This window comes from Pinus tabuliformis, chromosome 4_2, assembly GCF_031772625.1.
Source record: "Pinus tabuliformis cultivar Carrire ecotype Pingquan chromosome 4_2, CPIR1, whole genome shotgun sequence".
In the NCBI taxonomy this organism is placed as follows: domain Eukaryota; kingdom Viridiplantae; phylum Streptophyta; class Pinopsida; order Pinales; family Pinaceae; genus Pinus; species Pinus tabuliformis.
In genome coordinates this window covers 106,108,754-106,132,820 of record NC_142304.1, presented here as the reverse complement: position 1 = coordinate 106,132,820, position 24,067 = coordinate 106,108,754, and the positions used below count along the sequence as shown (strand labels likewise).

The window sequence follows — 24,067 nt, the reverse complement described above, 5'->3', positions numbered from 1 at the left end:
TGGAATACTAGTAAGGACTTGGGTAATCACAGTGTTCAGGCCCCAAGTAGGGCTACGCGAAGCCAACATCTCAGGATATAAGGAAAGGGAAAGTGTGGGTAATGACATGCGTGCAAGGTCGAACTACGGACATCTTGAACTCATCAAACATCTCCAGGGTGCGGAAACCTAGTTCTAGCACCCTCCCATAATACTTTGGGTGAGACCTCACTCTACACCCTATGGACTGTTGTGGAAAGGTCCAATAGTACCGAATTTTTTTTGGCTAAATCACCTCCGAACCTGGGTTAGGCCCTAATAAGCCAACATATGTCAGAAGTTTTGAAGAGGTACTCGACCTTTCAATAGTTTCAGGATGTGTTCCCAGCAGAGATTTCAGAGTTTTCACCTCACAAGGAAGTGGACTTTTCTATTGAGTTGGTACTAGGGGCAACACCAACTTCAAAGGCACCATACAAGATGATCACTCCAGAGTTAGTGGAATTAAAGTTGTAGTTGAAGGAAATGATTGATAAGGGATACATTAGACCAAGCATATAGTTGTAGGGTGCACCAATGTTTTGTTTGAAGAAGATGGTACTCTCAGCTTATGTATTGATTACAAGAAGTTGAACAAGGTAACCATCAAGAACATGTATCCATTGTCAAGGATTGATTATTTGTTTGACCATTTGAAGGGAGCAACAGTGTTCTTGATGACTAATTTGAGATCAGGTTACCATCATGTGCAGATTAAAGAAGATGACATCTACAAGGCTACTTTCCAGACCAGATATGCCATTATGAGTTTGTTGTAGTTCCTTTCGGTTTGAATAATGCTCCAACTACTTTCACATGCTTATGAATAGTGTGTTGCATCCTTATCTGAATAAATTTGTTACTATATTCAATGGTGATCTATTGATATATTCTAAGAATGAGAAAGAGCATGTCGAACACTTAGCAACAATATTGAGATTGCTAATAGAGCATTAGTTGTATGTCAAACTTAGCAAATGCAGTTTCTTTCATACAAAGGTACATTACTTGGGGCATGTTGTCTCCAAGGAAGGCATAGCAGTGGATCTGGAAAAGATATGGGTTATCATGGAATGGGTAGCTCCTATGAATGTGGATGAGGTAAGGTCATTTATGGGGTTAGTAGGTTCCTACAGGAGGTTCATCAGGAACTTCTCATGGATTTCCCATCATATTACATCATTGCAAAGAAAGGAAAGAAATTTGAGTGGACAAAGGAATGTGTAACAAGTTTTGAGAAACTGAAACATTTGTTGACAAATGCTCCAGTTCTAAAGATTGTGGATCCAGATAATGATTTTATGGTGGGTACATATTCTTATAAGAGAGGACTTGATAGAGTCTTGATGCAGGAGGGACATGTTTTATCTTATGAATCAAGGAAATTGAATTAGCTTGAGTAGAATTATATTACGCATGATCTTGAGTTGACAACGATCATACATGCTTGAAGATGTGGAGACATTATCTTCTTGGAAGTCGTTTCATCTTGATGAGTGATTATAGTGGATTGAGATACATATTTTACCAATCGAATTTGAATGCCAGGAAAGTGAGATGGTTGGCCATGATGAGTGAGTTTTAATTCGAGCTCAGGTACATTAAGGGAAAAGAGAACAGGGTTTCACATAGTATAGGTGATCAAGATGTGGACTATAGTCTTACAACAGATGGTTTGATCTTATTTAGGGAGGAGATCTATGTGTCTGACAAAAGTGAGCCCGAAAAGCTTATCTTGAAAGAATTTCATGTTAAGTCATATTCAGGTCACCCAAGATACAAGAAGACATTAACAACGGTGAAGAAGTTTTACTATTGGCTGAATCTAAAGAAGGAAGTGGCAGATTTGCGGCTAGATGTTTGAATTGTAACCAGGTAAAAGCAGAGTGTAAGAATCCAGGTGGTCTACTACAACCGATTATGATTCCAGAGTGGAAATGGGAGGTCATTTCCATGGATTTCATTATAGGTTTTCTGAGGACATCTAAAAAACATGATTCTATTATGGTTGTGGTTGACAGGTTGATAAAGGTAGCACATTTCATTCTAGTGAAGTCTATTTATTCAACTAGTGATGTTGCATAGGTTTTCATCAAGGAGATAGTGAGGTTGCATGATGTACCAAAGAAGATTGTGTCAGACAAAGATGTTGAATTCACTAATAGGTTATGGAAAGAGCTATTTGCAAGATTGGGTACAAAGTTGGCCTTCAACATAGCTTATCACCCACAGATAGATGAACAGATAGATAGGGTCAATAGGATTTTGGAGGAAATGTTGAGAATGTATGTTATGCACCAACAACGAAAGTGGGAAGAGTATCTAACACTGTTTTAGTTTGCGTACAACAATGGTTATCAGGAGTCACTAAGGATGATTCTGTTTTAGGCACTCTATAGGTAGAGTTGTAATACTCTTATCAGTTGGAGTGGTCCAGTGAAAAGGGTATTGATATGACCAGACATGATGGCATTGATGGAACAGGAAATGTAGGTTATCAAGAAGAATCTAAATGCAACATAGGATAGGCAGAAAATTTATGCAGATTAGCACATGACATTGATGAGTTTCAGGTTGGGGAGCATGTGTACTTTTGCATCAATCCCAAGAAGAGCTCCTTGAGGATTGGGTCATGTGCGAAGCTAGCACCTCAGTATTACAAGCCTTTCAAGATCCTTGAGAGGATTGGACCAGTGGCCTATTCACTTACACTTCTCTGAAAATGAAATTCCATGATGTTTTCCATGTTTCATTGCTTAAAAGATATGTAAAGGATGTTGATCATGTTATTGATTGGTTTGTATTGCAGGTGGAACCAAAAGGAGAATTCCAGCTGCAACGTCATTGCATTTTGAAGAAAAAGATGTTCATGCTTCAGAACCGAGCTATCGAGCACGTTAAAGTGCAATGGAAGCACTTTGGGCCTGATGAAGCTACATGGGAGATGGCTCATCGGATGCGGGATATGTATCCTTCATGGTTTTCTGATTGAGGAAAAGCAGTTTCGGTATATGTATATATGTATGTATATTTATATAAATACAACAATGAGACGTGCTATAAAGATTCAATAAGCAGTATGATTGTCATGTTGTTATGTTTTTCATGTTGGTTTTCTTTTCAACAGGTTGATAATTGTAAATATTGCATCGAGCTAAGCTATAAAGCTCCATGGGCAATATGTTTTTCTTTTCAGAAGTCTTGCTGGTTGTAAGTGTCATAGAATGTCGAGGACAATGTTCCCCTAAGGGGGACGAGTTTGTAATAGGTCTAGGTTAGAAATTCATGTAATAAAGTTAATAAAGGAAAAATAAGACCAAGGTTGCGGGACACGTATTCCAAGCTGAATGTTGGGAAAAACATCCTACTGAGTGTTCATTTGGTTTATTATGGCTAGTGAAAATTGGAAAAGGCATTGAAAAGGAAAAGAGGCATTAATTGACATTTATTTGTGAAAATAAAGGAAATTAGGAGAAAAGGAAGATGAAAGGTCATAGGTTTCATGTGAGGAGGAAATTGAAGGAAATTAGAGGCCTCAATAATAAAAAGGCTTCTAAGGATCAGTTCATGTATTTTGTCAGTGTAAGCCTTTTAACAGTTTTTGGGTGGAACTCTCTCTCCATTCTCTCTCTCACACACACTTAGAGCATTTCTTGGAGCACTCTGGCATTGGAGAAAAGAAGGAAAAGGAAGGAAAAGAAAGGCAAAGGGAAGGAAATATCAAGAGAGGAAGAGTTGGATCAAGCGACTACAACGTGATTACTTGTAGGTATCGATTTGCATGTATGATTTCCTTGCTAGTTATGGCATGCATGGTACATGCATGTGCACATTTGGTTCTCTTATTGTCATTGGCATGGGTTTTCCAGGTGCGAAAATGGTTTTCAGCCTTGCCTTTCCATTTCTAAATAGTGATGGTTTGATGGGGTTATCTTACTTGGTTGAGTTGGATTGTCGAATGTTTTCAAAATTGAGTGGGGTGGTCTAAGGAAAAATCACAAGACCTAGGAATCCCTAGATCGACAAAAGTGGGATTGTTGTAAATCCTGGTTGTGTATCCCCTCTTTGGGCCTATGAATCCTCGATCGGTAAATGACGAGATATACAGTAAAGCCTAAAGGGTGGAGATAGACAAATTCCTCATGGTTTAGGTGAAGAGATCTGAAGGCATACGTGTTTGTTAGGGCCTAGCGATCCCTTGACCAGTATAGGGTGGGATTGCAGTAAAGCCTGGTAGTGTATGTTCCTTGTTTAGGCCTAGGAATCCCTTGACCGATAATGGTGGGATACAAAGTAAAGCCTAGCTGTATGGATGAGCGTTATGGGCTTATGAATCCCTTAATCAATAATGGCGGGATACCTAATAAATCTTGAGAAGCCCTAATTGGTTTTGTTGTGAGTCCCACATTCGCTTAGAATATATCACATGGGGTGATTCGCTAAAAGAAAGATTTGGTTCAACCCAATCTATGGTCGGGTGGTACGTGGAAGTCCCTGACTTGGTTGGATTTTGCATATGAATAATAAGAATATTTCCCTTTGAGTTTTATGATTAAAGGTGCTTGATATTATGCAATTTTAATGGTTGTTCTATCATTGATATTTCTCTGGTTATATGTTGGTTATAAGCATGGTTTATGACACACTTGAGTTATGGTTCTAATCATGTTTTGGTTAGTAGATGAAATGTTAATGAATGTATGACATAATAGATGATAATGTAACTATTGTGAGAGGGCATCTGACCTTCTTGAAGAATCTCAAATAAGTATGAGGTCCCTATGTTCATATGTGCTTATATGACCTGTACACATGTTTACGATGTGTTTGAAGAAATTTTTGTCATGGTTAGGATGAGTATGGTCAATTCCTTGTTCAATTTTGGCTTTAGAGGCCTTATCTCCTTATTATTTATCATTTCTAAGAATATCATCAGGTTCTTGGTAGAGGCCTTAGTCCTAACCCTGAAAATGTGGCTCATATTTTAGGGTCATTGGCACAGAACTGCTTGAAAAAGACTGCAGTCACATGGAGGCCTTGTTGTGGGAGCGAATGGAGGGTTTCAGTCTCATGAAGGGCTTGTCAAGGGAGCGACTGGGGGTCTATATGAAATAAAAAGCAAGTTAACTTAGGGGTTAGACACTTGGAGTGGTTGGTTAGGTCTTGGGGGTCTTGTAGCTCTTGACGAAAGTCAGTTTGATTTTTGGTTTGTCGATTCCACTTCCTTAATTGTACATGGAGAGTCGAATCATATCATAGTAACTCTTTGTCACATGTTTACCCCGGTGGACCGGTTAGCTTAGGTAAATGTGGGAGGAGGGTGTTACATGATCATTGATTTTCAACCACATATAAGGATATTCAGTTCTTTATATATCACATATAGGTACTAAACTTATAAATTAGAAATTTACCATGTTTACATGTACCACACAATGCAAAAGGCTTGGTGCAAGGCATGAGAGAACTTGAATGGAAAAATGATTCAATGAAATTACACCACATGACTTCGATTTAATTTTAGAGAATCAATCGTGAGGGGAGTGTTAAGGAAGTGATAGGTGATTTCGTCTCCAATGGAAAAGATAGGTGATTTCCTTTCCAATATAGGATACTCATGATAGGTAAATTTAGCTCATATAGTTAATGGGACAAAGAGAACACGCTTGAATCCTTAGGTTAGAAGTTGTAGGAAGAATGGGGTTGGAGACTTATAGAATATATTTATGCCATACCTTTTTAGGGTTTGCTTTAAAGAATTGTCTAAGCATAAAAGTGCATATATGGTTGATGGTGTTGTGTTCTAATGGGAAGTGCCAAACATTTGTAGAGTGCAAAAAGAGTGTGACATTGACATCATTACTCATTATGTTTATAGGAGGAACCACTCGCTTGTGGCTATTCCCATTGGCATAAAGGTCATAGTATACTAAAGATTATACTTTATGGGCCACATCTCTCAACCAATGTGGGATTATTTTTAGTATAGAGAGATATTTATATCATAAAAACAATTCAAAAATGCAAAGAGGGAGAGGCAAAGGGGGAAAATATTGACACCACAACCAATTAACCATTATGTTACTAGGAGATGCCACTTGTACCTTCAATGGAAAAATGATCATGGTATATCAAAGCTTATATGTTAGTGTGAACTATATTTATCTATCAATACAAAATGAGTTTTTTGTATTGAAAAATATTTATATCGTAAAAACAAGTTCAAAATACACATATTTTAAGTGTATCTAACTTAATACTATTTTTTTTAAAATGCATATTAAAAAGATAATATGACATAATGCTAATAATGATTTTTTAATGTTTCATTAACAAAATTAAATAACAAAAATTACTTAAAAAAAATAAAACTTCCTACCATAAATAAAAAAAATAGAGAAGAGAAAAGAGAGAATTTTTTAGGATAATAGAGAAGAGAGGAGATTTTTGATAACATAAAATGAAAAATGTTTTAATTATAAAATATTGTAAAGAAAATACTTTCAAATTTATGTTCCAACTTTTTAACTTATTTGTTTAATAACATAAAATTACATGTTAATTATGATAAACTTTATTTGTTTAGTAACATAAAATTATATATCAATTATGATAAGCTATAAAATTAATGATAAATTTCTTGTTAGATAAAGTTTAGTATTTTGTCTTTATGTTCTAACTTTTTAATTTATTTGTTTAATAACATAAAATTACATGTTAATTGTGATAAACCTTATTTGTTTAGTAACATAAAATTATATATCAGGTATGATAAGCTATAAAATTAATGATTAATTTCTTGTTGGATAAAGTTTAGTATTTTGTCTTCTGGTGGTTAGCTTAATTAGTGATGGTTGTGATATGAAGTCTTATGTAAAGATTGTAGTTTAAGGTTTAAATTCCCTAATTAACTTTGTAAGCTAAAAACTATAGTAACATCTAAAAATGATAGTGGTAATGGTGGAAATGAACCCTATATCATATTAATACGAGTCTGATCCAATTACCAATTCCTTTATATAGCAACTAATAAAACTCAAAGTATCTTGAATAATAAGTATCTGAATATGTAAGTGTTATATAAACTATATCTTTCATGTGAATCAATAATAAGTATCTGAATATATAAGTGTTATATAAACTATATCTTTCATGTGAATAGACCTGCAATTTTTACTTAACGTTTACAATTCAGATTGGACTGATTTTTCCGTTCTACCCTCTCAGACATGTTTTTTCATTGTGGACTCTCCTTAGAGTATTTAGTTATCTAAAATCACAGGTAGATTTTCAAGCCAGGAAAGCACTTCAAAATGCAATGCCAAATTTCTGTAGATTTTTAGCTATACTTTTACGCCCCATAGATACTTTCAATATATAATTCTCTGAGGCACGATCTAATGTAAGTTAGCAATGCACTCAAGTGAAAAGTTCAGTAAGGTTTTATAAACCCACAATGTTGGCTTCAAGCAAAGTAATGAACATTGCACGAAAATCTTTATTACTGAGTGACGATATGATGATAAAAACCGCTAGGAAATTGAATCTACAGTAAAAAAAAAAGGTCCACAACTTCCTCAATACATGTGCACAAATACATGCAACGAATAAGTAAAAAAAAATCTTATGAGCCCATAAAAAGCTCTACAACTCATCTCCTAAGAATTGATTCATTTCAATCTAACAACGGGCCTCAGAAATCTGAACTCTGAAATTGTTTGAAATCCAATACAAGTAGAAACAAACATTGTGGTAATGACAGGCAAATTCAGCCTCTCGGTGTTTCTGTGATTGATGAATTCTCTCTCCTAGTGACTTGCCAATATGGTTTTATGAAACAAACCAGTGTTGCTCAGATGTCTTCCCAAATTTCAAGGTGAATCCGCTTGAGTATATAATCCTCTGAATGTAGTTGGCCTGGTTTAAACAGTATATGCTTGTTGAATGGCATTGATGTCTAATCCCTTTAACCGAACAACTGATTCCACGTGTCCCTTCAATGTATGCAGTTCTCTCAACCTGCACAAGTACTATTAGCATCAACATGTTTTTCCATCCCTCGGCAAAATGGTCAAGTGAAGCAGAACTCAGAGATTCTAGATGAATAACTTGAGTATACTTTCTTGCATGAAGCAAATGGAAGGGATCACTCGTGTGCAGTCTTTTAAAACAATGGTTCTTTCCCAACGTTGTTTCCAAAATACAAAAAATTCTCCTATAATTGAATATGCATGAGGATTGAGTTTTTGTTTTAACTGATCATCAAACAGTTGCAAATATTAAAAACAGGTTTTTCTTGCTTCAGATCATTGGTGAAATGGAATTGAATGCAAGCCATGTAGATTTTCCTAAATAATAAAACTTGTGCAAAAACACAGAGAACACACTTTTTGCTCAGGGCATGGTATTTAGAACCTTAAAATCATTTTCAAAATGCAGAGATTCAAATCAATTTGGTTTTCTCATGAAATAGGATTAGGGCGATAACAGACTCTGGATTTTTCTGCTTAAATCAAATGAAATATCATGTGATTTACGCTGAAAAATCTCTCATAAACTTATTATGGATCACAAGCCTCAATTCAACAATTTCCATGATTTGTTACCTTGCAATTTCTGCACGTCTTCTGGCTTGCTCTGCAATCATGGATGAACGCCCAGCAGAAGTGTAGGCATCAGGAGCAATCAGACCATGTAAAGTTCTCTGAGCAAGTGCCCATTTGGCTTCTCTGTCCTCTCTTCCGTAATCCTTCTTTGTTGTGAAAGTCGTCTGCATGATGTCATTGTTACCAAAATGAGCCTTTGCAAGAGAAGAATATATGCTCCAGGGAAACTTTTCTGACACATAACAAAACATAAAACCTATGAAGAGTGGAGAACGCCTGAAACTGACCTTCCTCTCAAAGAGAAATTCCCAAGCTTGTCCACTAAGAGTGTAACGCACTGCAAACTTGATTATATCTAAAGGAACATAGAATACCACACTGTAAAGCCAGATCACTCCAGCCCATCCCCATCCGATGCCTTTTATGGAAGCAAATCCCCAGTGTGCATATACTGCTATCAACGTTGCAATCTGAAATGAAGATATTTAAACATGAAATTTGCACAGAGAGATAATACTGGGCTTGAAAGAAGGAACAGTTAAAACTTAAAAGGCAGTTACTGAAATAATATTTGATCTGAATCCTGAATGTTTAATAATTTTTTTTAAATGAGCACTCATATTGTATCAATGGAAAAATTACCAAGCACAGGTTCTAAAGTTTCAATTTTCAAATGACAAGCTTAGTCATAATTTTCAGACTCGGCTTGGCAACTATTTGGCAAGATAAAATAATCAAGAAAAAGCTTCGCAGTAAAATCATGAAAAAATGAGCAAATGGTGCCTTTTTACGGGAGATATAGTCCGCTGGCCCAGTCAAACTTGTTAACCATGAAATTGGCTGAGCCCTAGCAAGAAAAAAAAAGTTTGACTGCCAATCTGAGTCAAACTCACAATTGAGCAAGTCAAACTCTCGATTCCTGTTTCACTGAACCTAGATTTTGGCAATTGTGTTATCTTTGTAATGACATCAAATTACAAACATCACTGTGCTCCAGAAGGAAGAGATGAATTCCTTAGACTTGTAGATGCTGGTAATTGAGTACTCTTGCTTCATCAGTTTGCAAACTACCAGTTGCTTCGTTCTTTTGAGTACTGTACTTGGGAAAATGTTCATCCATATTAAATAATGAATGAATGTTTCAGACATACAAAAACTGGTCTATAAGATACAAAGCAACACACAACACCTACACGAAGTATGATTGGAAGAATAATCCTCTTAATCTAGATAGTTCCGTTCAAGTCTCAATAATAAAGCCTTTTTGTAGCGTGCATATCTGTCTGCTTTCTAAAGATCAAATATTTGTATAATTTTGTTGAAATAACATGTATAAACTCATAAAAGCCATATATCTTTACAAATGGGTATCTTCAACTGGTCTTCTAAGCAAACTAAGTAACGTTTAACTAAGAATCAGTTATTAAAAATGCAAATAAAAAACGAGTATAATTTCTGCAAATGATTGTGTTCTCCCCAAATTGTAGAAAAGTTATAAAAGCAACTTACCAACTGGGCTACCACAAAAGCGCACATTAGGAGAGTGCCAGGTCTTTCCATAAATGACCAGCTTTGAGAACGTGTGACAAATATAAGGGCTTGGCTAACTATGCTCACTTGCAAGTAAATAGCAGCAGTGACCTCTTCAGCATTGCTACTGATTGATCTCACATGGAAATGTGTCTGTAACAAATATAAATTGGAAGATCGGTTAGAAGTACATAGATATATATCAATTCTCAAGAATAAAGTGGGCAGTTTATAGATGGCTCCTCGGATTATTTTGATAATGCAAGAATTTTTTAATTTTTTTTAAGAATCAAACTGCAGACGAGACAAGAAAGAAATAGCACCTCAAACAATGTTGTGCTAGTTATAGTCCAGTAAAATAGGACAGTGATCAAGGCAAGGTAAGTGCCAATAACAACCCCTGTAGCAAATATTTCATTGAGCTTCCAACTATCAGGCCCAGGTGACGGTTTTACTCTATCTTGGGAGATGGTCATAATAGTACCTGTCAAAGATAAGTGCCATAATTTGAGCCACAATAGAGTCCATTCGAACACCCTAAAACAAGAAATCTCTTTTGTGTAGATTAATTCAGATTGATATACAAGAAAGTCAGTCACATGTTTCTAAAGGGGAAACTATACAAACCATCATTAAGGATAGCTATGATCAAGACCATGAAGGGAGGAAAATCATATTCCCATATTAAAGCCAGAAGCATGAAACCAAGCTGCAATAAAACATTGGATGAACATCAATGATTTATAAACTTCCTGGTTGCAGTCATCTTCATAGAAACATTTGAATGCATCTTAACTTACCACAATACGAATGGTGATGGATACTGCATAAATCTGCAAGGACATCCATTCAATTAAGTCTTTCAGTTACTGCAATTTGTGCTTGGTTTAAATCTTGAATATCGAACATAGCACCAAATATCAACAAGAGTGTACAAACAAGAAAAATAACTCACTGTATAATTCTTCATCCTCTGGAATATGGCACGACTTGTAAGCACAGCGCTAACAATGACACTCAGGCCAGGCTCTGTTAGAACAATGTCAGCTGCACTCCTGGCAGCATCAGTAGCATCTGCCACTGCAATTCCGATATCTGCCTTCTTCAAAGCTGGAGCATCATTAACTCCATCGCCTGTCATCCCACAAATATGTTTTTTCTCTTGAAGCTTTCTGACAATCTCGTATTTGTGTTCTGTTACATAGCAGATTGACAATTGCCTGATTAGAAATGTTCACCTTAATGGTCGGTACTTTCAACTTTCTTCAGATGACCGGGATTAATCTACACAACTCTTACTGGTATTAGCAGTATGTAAAAGTTTTTGTATTTTCAGTGGAAGAATCCTCTACAGACAATTATTTGATTTAAAACATTGAATTGAGGAAATTCTGTATACCTGGGAAGACACCCGCAAACCCATCAGCTTTCTCGATAAGCTCATCAACAGGTAGGGCTTCTGTAACCTCATCTTTGTCATGGCCCAGCAATGATGATGAGGGATACATATTTGTTCCCATTCCAAGGCGCCTGCCAGTTTCTTTAGCAATTGCCAGTTGGTCACCTGCATTGAAATCAAATGTTTACTTCTAATTATAACAGAGATCCAACGAGTAGTGTACTTGGGAAGCACTTAGTTATAAATCTCTGCCAATTCATTCACTGTGGCTCACCCTTACATAATATCATATTTTATAGGCTTCTCTAGACAGGCTATCATACTAGACGGGATGATTACAGGATTGTTTATCAGCTTTTTGGGAAATAGAGTGTAATAAGACCCTGATAAATAATTTCAAAAAGCGAAATTAAAATCTCTTTTTCAGAATTTCAGGCATACCTGTAATCATCTTCACGCAAACTCCAAGCTTAAGAGCTCGCCGAATTGTTTCAGCGCTGTCATGTCGAGGAGGATCAAACAATGGCAACAATCCACAAAACATCCAAGGACCTCCAGGGCTTTCTTTAGATTTTTCAGGCACTTCCTGCATGACAATAGATCAGTTTTCATCTTAATATATGGATATATAAACTTATATAGAGGTGACTTCTTGATTGTATACCTGCATTGCAACAGCTAATGATCGCAATCCGCGCTCTGCAAACTTGTCAATGATTGCATGTACTCGTCCAGCAATCTCAGATTTCTCCTGACTCATTTCAAGAATCTGCCCAAACAAAGTGGTTGCATATGGAGTTATTTGATATGTTCTAATAAATGTTGCAGGAAAATTTTCGAAGGCAATTTGTGATACCTGCTCCGGAGCTCCTTTGCTGGCACGATACCAATTTCCATCAGCATCAATATAGGTAATGGCTGTCCGCTTATCAACAGGATTGAAAGGAAAAAAATGAACTTCTGTAATGTTTGCTCGTGCCTGCAAAAATTAACCTTATTTTACTTCTCTTGAACAAGCACTATCTTGCTTGAAATTTACGTTGAGGTGAAATTTTATTGGAATAAAAACAGAAAATAACCCATTTCACCTCTCTAGGATCACCGAGCATGTTTGTAATCGCAGCATCAATAGCATCTTGATTCTCTAGTCTGGATGCTCTAGCTGCAAGCAGGACTACTGTATCTCTGTCCATATCCTTGTGGAATACCTAAATAACCAACAAACCACATGATATATTTTCTCTTTTATAACTAAGGGGCACTATTTCTTTTAAAACAATTATAATGGAAGCTTGAATATTCTGTACCTCAATAAGATTCCTGTCTACAGTGAGACGATTTAGAGTAAGAGTGCCGGTTTTATCACTGCAAAGAACATCCATTCCAGCCATTTCTTCAATTGCAGTCATTCGCTTTGTAATTGCACCCTGCTCATTATTTGTTTTCAGCTTGTCAGAAACGTTTTAATTTATCCCTTTGCTTGTATTCACACATAAAAAGGGAAGGCACACCAATTCCAACCCCTATATGGTGCTATAAGATTAGGTCCCTAGTCGATAGTTACAGCCATCTTTGATTTGATTCTATGCTGTGCTCGCAATTCTAATTTCTATTGACTACACACAATAAATTTATGACCACGGGTACTAACTGCCACTAAAAAACCACTAGAGCCGGACGCACCAACTGCCTGATATAATACATAGTATAGTTCAGGCATCTTAAGATATCTTTCCTGAATTGCATACTTCAATATAAGAACTTTATTGCTATTTGATACCTGCTGGGAGAGACGATGAGAGCCAATGGCCAAAGTGACGGAAAGAACAGTCGGCATAGCAATGGGAATACCACCGATTAGCAAAACCAGGAGATTGTTGATTCCCTTTCTGTAAGATCGGTGTTGAATGGGATACATGACAATAATCTCCAAAATCATGCCAATAGCTATGGAACAAATACAGAAATTTCCAATAGCTGTAAGAACCTGTAAAGAGAGATAAAAAAGATGAAAATTTACTAAGATTTCCAAATTTATTTTTAAGAAAGTGCTTGAACACTACTGAATTAAAATACTTGACAAGATCAAATATTAACTCTTGGAAAAACACCTTTCATCACATCTCACTCTCAAATACTTGGAAACTTTCGAATCATATACTCTATGGTAAAATCTAGAATTTAATGTATGATATTTCATTAAATTTAGCACATCTATATGACTGAGAACCCGCCAATTCGACACTTCGATTTTCAGGAAGATGGTCCCCTTACCGCCTGGAAATGCCCAACAACTTCTGTCGAATCAACAAGATGGGCAGCTTTACCAAAGAATGTATGAACACCGGTAGCAATGACAACGGCCTCAATTTCTCCTTGCTTACACGTTGAACCGGAGAAGACTTCGTCTCCAGGCTTCTTTGTAACAGGAAGAGATTCACCAGTCAAGGCTGACTGTATGAAAAACACAAGAAACACAACTTCAGAAAAAAACATTCTTTCCAAGAAAACATAAATGCATTACGAAAGAGAAAAAATGATCCCCGACTCTATCAAAACAGGGGCATGTATCCCTACATGGATATATTACACTCTGAAAAGAGGAACTAGTGCTTTAATTGGCATGACATACAATGCTTGTTTAACCACGATAAGTGGTACGCGTGCTCATACCTGGTCAATTTTTAAAGGATCACCTTCAAGTAAACGAGCATCTGCAGGGACAATATCTCCTAGCTTAATGCTAATAACATCCCCTGGAACCAGAATTGCTGCATCCTGTTCTTGCCATTGCCCATCTCTGAGAACCTAAATACAAAAAATTGCACTGATTACGGTTGTCGTGATAATGTATAAGCTACATTTTCTAGCTTGCAATCTTCCTTGTTTTGGCTAACTTTGTTTGTTAAAGAGGAGAATCCGGACCTTCGTTTTAGGAGCTAAACGCGCCATGAGAGCAGCTGCAGCGTTACCTGCATTGTTCTCTTCTAGGAAGCTGATTGTTGAGTTTATAAACAACAGACAAATGATTCCAATAAAGTCTTGCCAGTCAGGAGGTTCACCCTGGAATTAATTGATTCGTCCAAAGTAACAAGATTAAACAAAGTGAACCGACAAGAATGTAATAAAGGTTTGCACAAACTTGTCGAATCTTACCCCTCCATTAGCAAGAGCAATAGCCATAAGTGCTGCAGCCTCCATGACCCATGACAGCGGGTTCCACATAAAACTTAGAAACTTCAAGAATTTGTTCTCCTGAAATTGACCAGTGTAGCATCAAAGTTCATCAGTTTTCATAGCAAAACAGGAAATTTCAAAGTTTAACAGAATAGCTCTCATTAGCAGACAGATAGGAGTAAACAACTTTGGCATATCATTATTCAAATAGGATACCTCTGCTTGGAAGAATGTTCTATTTTGACATTTGGATCAATTCTCCTTCGTTTTCATTCCTTGATAGCGAAAACAGAAATTTAAAATTATTAATCCAAAGCATCGAATGATGTTGTCAAATGGTTCAAAATCCTCTTTGGGGCCCGAGAGTTTTGTGATAGATCTGCATCTACCTTAGGCTAATTTCCCCTAATCCTGAAACAGATTGCACAGTCTGCCGTGGATGCGCATGTGGCAGTGTCTGCCATTTCCCTTCCGTTGTGCATCCAGTGCAAACTGGATAATTTCCTTCTCCATAATATCAACAATGGTTTAGAAACACTAGAAATAGTCATCACCCTTCCTGCACTTTTATTTCCTCGACTGCGTTTCACTTCCACCGATTTATCTGATTTTCCTTTCGATTAGTACAGATGTTTAATAGATACCATGCTGTGATAAATTTTGGGGTAATGGTGCTCTATGAATCAGGCAGAGGGCATTGGGATACAAAATGGGAATTTTTTTTTCAAATTTCTGAGAAACTACGGAAAAATGGAGCAGATTTAAAAGCCCTTAGGAGCCCAGGGTAATAGTGAATGCGTTTTCTTGGAAAGATAAAAAAATGGATGAAAGCCTTGATACACCTAATCAGGTTTAATAGTATTGCACTTTACTTTTTAATTTCTCCTTTATTTTTCTACCAGGGGATTTGACTCGACCAACTCTTATACTCCTACTCTTATATAGTCACTGCCTAAATAAAACAAATAACTGCCTCCATGGGATGTTAGGTCACAAAACTGTTTTCGGCATTGTTTAAAAGGGCAATCGTCATATTGGATTCCATGTTTTCTGGTGAGATCCTGGATTTTCATTCTTTAGAACGAGTTGTGGACAAAAATAAGTGGATTGCAACTCGTTACCACGAGTTTGGGAAAAAAATGTACAAGGACATGTGATGTGAGTTGCAGGATAAACAGCACAGCATGATTTTTCAATTGGTAGTGGCATTTGTCGAATACCCACCATGAGGCGCGAGATTGACATTGGGTGTGTCAATCAGCTTGATCTCATTTTTAATTTTTTAAAATATTTTTTTTTAGCCACAGGGTACAGTGTGAATCGGTAACCACCAAATATCAAATCTAAGGAAGACCCAGTAATAAATTTTGAATATGTGTACTGGGCATTTCATGTAGATTACCGATTCATTTTCTTATTCCATCATTATGAATGAAAACACATACTACTGGCACTAAACAGTCATGGGTCCTAATTAACTTCTGTGTCGAGGGCCCACCTAAGTGGGCAATGTCCACGTCAGATATGTGCGCACGTGGTTTAATCCACATATTTCAAGCATTCGCTCAAACCTCTCTGACCGTTCAAAGAACTTGAAACGAAAGCCTTTTACATGTGGATATGTTAACCTAAGCCGAAGAATTAGGACTAAATCTTCAGAAATTACATCTTAAGCAAAGCACCAAAGTGATTAGAATTTTTTCCTGGTCCTTTTATAGACACAGAACATCTCTTCCTTGACCTTCTACGTTAAAACTATGGATGCTAAAAAAACCATTTCGCACTATACTTAATATAGACAGTTCCGTTTTACGGACACTCGATTCAATGGTGGCATTTTCCGGTAGTTAAAAGACTAATGTTCTGCATTTGAGAAAGCAAACGTTGACATTTGCCAGGGCAGTGAATCTCATAGCAAGTATGGGACACTTACGGGTTTCTCCTCTAATTTGTTGAAACCAAAAATTTGCAAACGAAGCGCCCCTTCCTGTGATGTAAGTCCTGCTCTTGAACACCGTAGCTGTTCAAACACCTCGTCCAAAGGTACACGTTCCTGAAATGCATCCCCACAAGTACTCTTCAGAACCATGAAATTTTACGGCATTTAAAGCACATCGAATCATGAACAGGAATGAACAAATGAATTTACTGAGAAAACTGATCCTTGTACCAGATCAACCATAGCTTTATTGAAATCCTCTGCAATCAGAGGCTTATTCTCTTCGGACTCCATGATTCACAAACAAAAAGCGTTCGACACTCCTAGCTTAGATGCCTGATTGATCGCTGCGTTTATCCACCACCTGATTGAGATCGGAATATTGCTCTCTGCACCTAAATTACGTTTGAATGAATTAAAATTTTCACATCTGTCCAAGTGTGTCCCAACCAGTAAATACCCTGTATTTTCTACTCTTCACTTTTATTGTTGGAAGGTTATTTTCTATAGGCTTGTTAATAAAAACCGTAAATTTGCATTTTTGAAATCTAGAACTTCTTTCCTAGGACGCTCTGCCACAAAAATCTTATATTACTATTTCCTACAACGGAGACAGCCTATGGCATCGGCTAAGAAGGAGGTAGCTTTCATCCTGTAAAAACAGGTTCAAGATATTACAGTACATAGATATCCAAAGCTCACTCTTAGTTACGCAGCAGGTCACCAAATACCTTAAATATGATTTATACTTGCAAATACCTTAACTCGGCCCTGATCTTTACCGAATTTCTCTTGCTAAATGCTAATCTTTATAACTTGAAAAAATAGCGCAACATGAAACTAATTAAGTTCTAGATCAGATCCTTGTAAAATTTCCAAAATGCAACATGTATTGCTTCATTGGCTAAAGATTATAAAATATTTATCTTAAATCTTGAGCAAAACTCGCTATATTGCATGAAAGAATGGAAAATTTACCTCCCGAGCTGCCGATTATTAAACTTTTAGAAGCTTTGCGCTTGTTACTTCCTGCAAAACAAGTAACGAACGCCACTGCTTCAAGTTGCTGCTGGTGCTACAAATGGGCCAAATGTAGCACACTGAGCAGCAGAGAAAGAGAAGCGTTTAAATAACACAGATCTCACATTCTCAATATTCGTACTCTGCATTTTAAATATGAACAAGTTTGAGCAACTCAGCTGATAATTCCTCCAGGCTTAAAATCATATAAAAATAAAAATAAAAATGAGTATCAAATCACCAAATCTGGTCCTTACGTTGACTGTTCGCTTGGGGAACCTCACCAGGCAGTCACGGCAGGGGCGAGGGCCACATAATCGTGGAGAGCAGCATTGTGTCAAGCACCTCCAATTCGTTATATCTGCCGTTCAAAGTTCAAACACCTCCATTTCGTCATATCTGCCAATTTGTTTCTGTCAACCAACATTCCAACCTACCGTTCGAACCTCTCAAAACTTAAAAGGGATTTCTTATTTTATGAGATAATAAGACATGTGACCCGGTTAGACTTACTTTTATAGTTGCAATCGAATTGTGTCATTGATCGCGTGCCCTACGAACCCATCAAAACCTTCCATGTGATTTCCCCCTCAAATTAATTAACTTGTCATGTGCTTTCATTCAAATAATAAAATAACATTTCACGTTCATTCAAAAAAATATTAAGACAATCACATGTGATTTAGCAACTACATTTAACAAAGTGGTTGATAAATGCCACAAAAGATATATACAATCACATTTTCGGATAGATTTATATCAATCACATTAATAATTATTATAGATATTTTTTTAAGCACCAATTATTTATGATTATTGATAACTATATAAATATTAACAACTATATTATTTATATATATTATTATATGAATATTATAATAATAATAATATAAACTCATAATAATACTATTAATATTAATTAATTAGATTATCATTATATTATTCAAGAAATAAAATAAAATAATTATTATTATTATATTATAATAATAAGGTTTCCTCTATTGAGAGCTTAGTTATGATTAGGTTTCTGTTGTATAAGCACAAACTCAATAACATAGACGATCATAGACTTCCTAAGTTAGCTTTAAATTCCAGCCAAAACCACCTAAGGCTCAATCGGGGGTGGCATAAAGACACAAGGACTTGGTTAAACTATTCGGAGATCAACGAGAATGATGCATTTCAAAACATAAATAACATTAAAGATATTGTTACTTCTAAGTTCAAAGAAAAAAATGTGGTGTGAGAAATATTTAGTGGCTAAAATAAAATTAAGTTATTATAAGAAGGTCATCAACCCCACCCTAGAAGATCAAAAGTATCTCTCTATTTTAACTAGCTCAAAGAAGAAAATTAATATAACAAAGATTAGAACAAATTCTCATGAGCTCCATAGTGAAACAGGTCGTTGAGCAGTTCCTAAAACCCCATGGATGGAAAGGATCTGCCATATATGTGAGAATAGGAACATCAAGGATGAAAACCACTTCCTCTTAGAGTGTCCTGTGTACAACCACATTAGATCTCAGTTTCACAATCTTTGTTACAGTATTGACTTTCCTAGCCTTTTACAATGTCAAAATTATAGTAAGCTCGGGAGGCTTCTTTCCAAGCTTTTTGAGCATAGGAATAAAACCTTAAATCAAAATAAATAATTTGTTTCTTTAGGTCCAATAGCCCAATGTTTGGTCTTAGCGGACGTTAACCACCAACATCATCATCTTCATCAATATAAAATTATAAAAACAATAATAAAAATTATATTGTATTAAAATAATAATAATATCGGATAATAATATAATAATAATGTCATTATATTATTATAATAATATACAAATATATTAATAATAATAATAATAGCCATTATAATAATAATCATAGTAGTAGTCCATAATAATAATCATGATCCAATAATAATTAGATTTGCGATAAGTGAATTATTATGTATAATTTTTTAAAGATAAACTATTTATGATAATTAATAACTATATAAATAATAACAAAGATATTCTTATATGTTTATATATTTATGATTATTATATTAATATTATTACAAATAATGTAAACTCATAACAATATTAGTAATATTAAATATTAATATTTCATAATTAGTAATATTAATTAATTAATAATAATAATAATAATAATAATAATAATAATTAGGCTTTATTAATTCAACCATGTTAATTTTGGTATTTTTTTATATTTATCTTAGGGTTTGTATACATTGGGTTTATAATATTAGTCCCTTTTGTTTATTATTCCCCAAGGGATTAATACTAAAAACCCAAGGGATTATGAACCAAAAGGAATAATATTACACATAAGGGACTAATATTATAAACCCAAGGAACTAATATTAGACAACTATGGTTGAATGTCACATTGTGACAAGGATTGTCTCACCATGAAAATAAACCATGTTTATTTTAATCTTTCTAATATTTATATTAGGGTTTACCAATGTTGGGTTTATAATATTAGGCCCTTGGGTTTGATATTAAACCCTATGATTAATATTATAAGCCCTAATATCACAAATTATTAAGCCAATATTAAAATTTAGTATTATAAACTAAATATTAAAAAGTCCTAATATTATAAACCTTGTATTAAACCCAAATTTTGTAATGTAACAATGTGAATATTAAACCCTAGGACGAATATTAAACTGTATGATTAACAAGCCCATGGGATACATATTGTAAACACTAGGATTAATATCGAACCCTACGAATATAAGACCTATGATTAATACTATAAACCCGAGGAATTTATATCATAAACCTAATGGATTATAAACCCAAAGAATCTATATTAAACACTCGTTAATATTATAAACCCTATCAATAATATTATATGCAAAGAATATGAACCCTTAGATTAATAAACCCAAGTGATTGATAATATAAACCTAAAGAACTAATAAAAACAAGATATTAATACTAAAAACCTAAAGAACCAAAAGCATTAATAGTATAACCCAAGGTATATAAAACCTAAGATAAACAAAATGAACTAATATTATAAACCCGAGGAACTAATAAAGTTTATTAAATAAACCCAATGGTTTAATGTTATAAATCCAAGGAATTATTGAACCCGACGGATAAATATTAAAAACCTAAGGGATCAAGAAGTGCAAGGGATTGATATTGCAAATACAAGAGATTAATAAAGATGACCATGATTGATATTATAAACCCAAGTTAATAATAAACCCAAAGGATTAATACTAAAACCCCAAGGGATTATGAACCTAAGGAAATAATATTAAACCCAAGGGACTAATACTATAAACCCAACATTGGTAAACCCTAATCTAAATATTAGAAATACTAAAATAAGCATGGCTTATTTTCATGGTGAGACAATCCTTGTCACAATGTGACATTCAACCATGTTTGACCATGGTTGTCTATGATTGACAATGGTTGACCATGATCGATATTATAAACCTAAGGGAATAATAAACCCAAGGGATTGATATTATAAACCTAAAGGAATAATAAAACTAAAGGATCAATACTAAAACCCCAAGGGTTTATGAACCCAAGGAAATAATATTAAACCCATGGGACTAATATTATAAACCATACATTTTTAAACCCAAATATAAACACTACAAACACTAAAATAAATATGGTTTATTTTGATGGTGAGACAATCGTTGTCACAATGTGACATTCAAACATGGTTGACCATGGTTTGCTATGATTGACAATGGTTGACCATGTTTGATATTCTAAATGCAAAGCAATAATAAAACGAAGACATTAATACTAAAACCCCAAGGGATTATGAACCGAAGAGAATAATATTAAACCCGTGGGACTAATATTATAAACCCAAGGAACTAATAAACCCAATGGTTTAATATTATAACCCCAAGGAATTAGTGAACCCAACAGATAAATATTAAAAACTTAAGGGATCAAGAAGCGCAAGGGATTGATATTACAAATACAAGAGGTTAATGAAGATGACCATGATTGATATTATAAACCCAAAGGATTAATACTAAAACCCCGAGGGATTATGAACCCAAGGAAATAATATTAAACCTAGGGACTAATATTATAAACTCCACATTGGTAAACCCTAATATAAATATTAGAAAGAGTAAAATAAAGATGGTTTATTTTCATGGTGAGACAATCCTTGTTACAATGTGACAAGGATTAATAATGATGACCATGATTGATATTATAAACCCAAGTTAATAATAAACCCAAGGATTAATACTAAAACCCTAAGGGATTATGAACCCGAGGAAATAATATTAAACCCAAGGGATTAAAATTATAAACCCAACATTGGTAAACCCTAATATAAATATTAGAAAGACTAAAATAAACATAATTTATTTTCACGGTGAGACAATCCTTGTCATGATGTGACATTTAACCATGGTTGACCATGGTTGTCTATGATTGACAATGGTTTACCATGATCGATATTATAAACCTAAGAGAAAAATAAACTCAAGGGATTGATATTATAATCCTAAAGGAATAATAAAATTAAGGGATCAATACTAAAACCCCAAGGGTTTATGAACCAAAGGAAATAATATTAAGCCCATGGGACTAATATTATAAACCCAACATTGTTAAACCCAAATATAAAGACTACAAACACTAAAATAAACATGGTTTATTTTGATGGTGAGACAATTGTTGTCACAATGCGACATTCAAACATGGTTGACCATGGTTTGCTATGATTGACAATGGTTAACCATGATTGATATTTAAAACACAAAGCAATAATAAAACGAAGAGATTAATACTAAAACCCCAAGGGATTATGAACCGAAGGGAATAATATTAAACCCATGGGACTAATAGTATAAACTCAAGGAACTAATAAACCCAATGGTTTAATATTATAAACCCAAGGAATTAGTGAACCCAATGGATAAATATTAAAAATCTAAGGGATAAAGAAGCGTAAGGGATTGATATTACAAATACAAGAGATTACTAACGATGACAATGATTGATATTATAAACCCATGTTAATAATAAACCCAAAGGATTAATACTAAAACCCAAGGGATTATGAACCAAAGGAAATAATATTAAACCCAAGGGACTAATATTATAAACCCGACATTGGTAAACCCTAATATAAATATTAGTAAGACTAAAATAAACATGGTTTATTTTCATGGTGAGACAATCCTTGTCACAATGTGACAAGGATTAATAAAGATGACCATGATTGATATTATAAACCCAAAGGATTAATACTAAAAACCCAAGGGATTATGAACCCAAGGAAATAATATTAAACCCAAGGGACTAATATTATAAACCCAACATTGGTAAACCCTAATATAAATATTAGAAAGACTAAAATAAACATGGCTTATTTTCATGGTGAGACAATCCTTGTCTCTATGTGACATCAAAATATGGTTGACCATGGTTTGCTATGATTGACAATGGTTGACCATGATTGATATTCTAAACGCAAAGCAATAATAAAACGAAGAGATTAATACGAAAACCCCAAGGGATTATGAACCCAAGGAAATAGTATTAAACCCAAGGGAATAATATTATAAACCCAATATTGGTAAACCCTAATATAAATATTAGAAAGACTAAAATAAAGATGGTTTATTTTCATGGTGAGACAATCCTTGTCACAATGTTACATTCAACCATGGTTGACCATGGTTGTCTATGATTGACAATGGTTGACCATGATCGATATTATAAACTTAAGGGAATAATAAACCCAAGGGATTGAAATTATAAACCTAAAGGAATAATAAAACTAAGGGGTCAATACTAAATCCCCAAGGGATTATGAACCCAAGGAAATAATATTAAACCCATGGGACTAATATTATAAACCCAACATTGTTAAACCCAAATATAAACACTACAAACACTAAAATAAACATGGTTTATTTTGATGGCGAGACAATCGTTGTCACAATGCGACAATCAAACATGGTTGACCATGGTTTGCTATGATTGACAATGGTTGACCATGATTGATATTCTAAACACAAAGCAATAATAAAACGAAGGTATTAATACTAAAACCCCAAGGGATTATGAATCGAAGGGAATAATATTATAAACCCAAGTAACTAATAAACCCAATGGTTTAATATTATAAACCCACGAAATTAGTGAACCCAACAGATAAATATTAAAAACCTAAGGGATCAATAAGTGCAAGGGATTGATATTACAAATACAAGAGATTAATAAAGATGACCATGATTAATATTATAACCCAAGTTAATAATAAACCCAAAGGATTAATACTAAAAGCCCAAGGGATTATGAACCCAAGGAAATAATACTATAAACCCAACATTGGTAAACCCTAATATAAATATTAGAAAGACTAAAA

General features: G+C 34.7%; 1 protein-coding gene across 2 annotated transcripts; it reads right to left on the bottom strand.

Annotated features, from left to right (window-relative positions):
* Nucleotides 1–7,493: 7,493 nt before the first annotated feature.
* LOC149168507 (plasma membrane ATPase-like) lies at nt 7,494–17,876 on the bottom strand. Of its 2 annotated transcripts, none has more exons than XM_089428263.1 (22): nt 17,648–17,876; nt 16,901–17,064; nt 16,664–16,783; nt 14,710–14,808; nt 14,479–14,616; nt 14,227–14,361; nt 13,828–14,007; nt 13,334–13,540; nt 12,861–12,980; nt 12,642–12,761; nt 12,410–12,532; nt 12,218–12,322; nt 11,995–12,139; nt 11,554–11,718; nt 11,110–11,348; nt 10,955–10,987; nt 10,782–10,863; nt 10,478–10,638; nt 10,134–10,307; nt 8,912–9,094; nt 8,625–8,788; nt 7,494–8,037 (listed from the first exon to the last, which is right to left on the bottom strand). In XM_089428263.1, the coding sequence occupies exons 2-22, from the start codon at nt 16,961–16,963 to the stop codon at nt 7,941–7,943; spliced, it is 2,853 nt and encodes a 950-aa protein (XP_089284389.1). In that variant the 5' UTR covers nt 16,964–17,064; nt 17,648–17,876; the 3' UTR covers nt 7,494–7,940. The 2 variants fall into 2 exon arrangements, with proteins under 2 accessions (XP_089284389.1, XP_089284390.1); XM_089428264.1 differs by having other exon boundaries at nt 16,901–17,058.
* Between the last annotated feature and the right edge of the window lie 6,191 nt (nt 17,877–24,067).

Bases quoted from the DNA above. Each gene is read 5' to 3' on its own strand.
- LOC149168507 (XM_089428263.1), bottom strand. From the start codon at position 16,963: ATGGAGTCCGAAGAGAATAAGCCTCTGATTGCAGAGGATTTCAATAAA. The intron at 14,809-16,663 runs GTAAGTGTCCCA...GGTCAATTTCAG, and splicing joins ACAAATTAGAGGAGAAACCC to GAGAACAAATTCTTGAAGTT. The intron at 8,789-8,911 runs GTCAGTTTCAGG...GACATCATGCAG, and splicing joins AATTTCTCTTTGAGAGGAAG to ACGACTTTCACAACAAAGAA.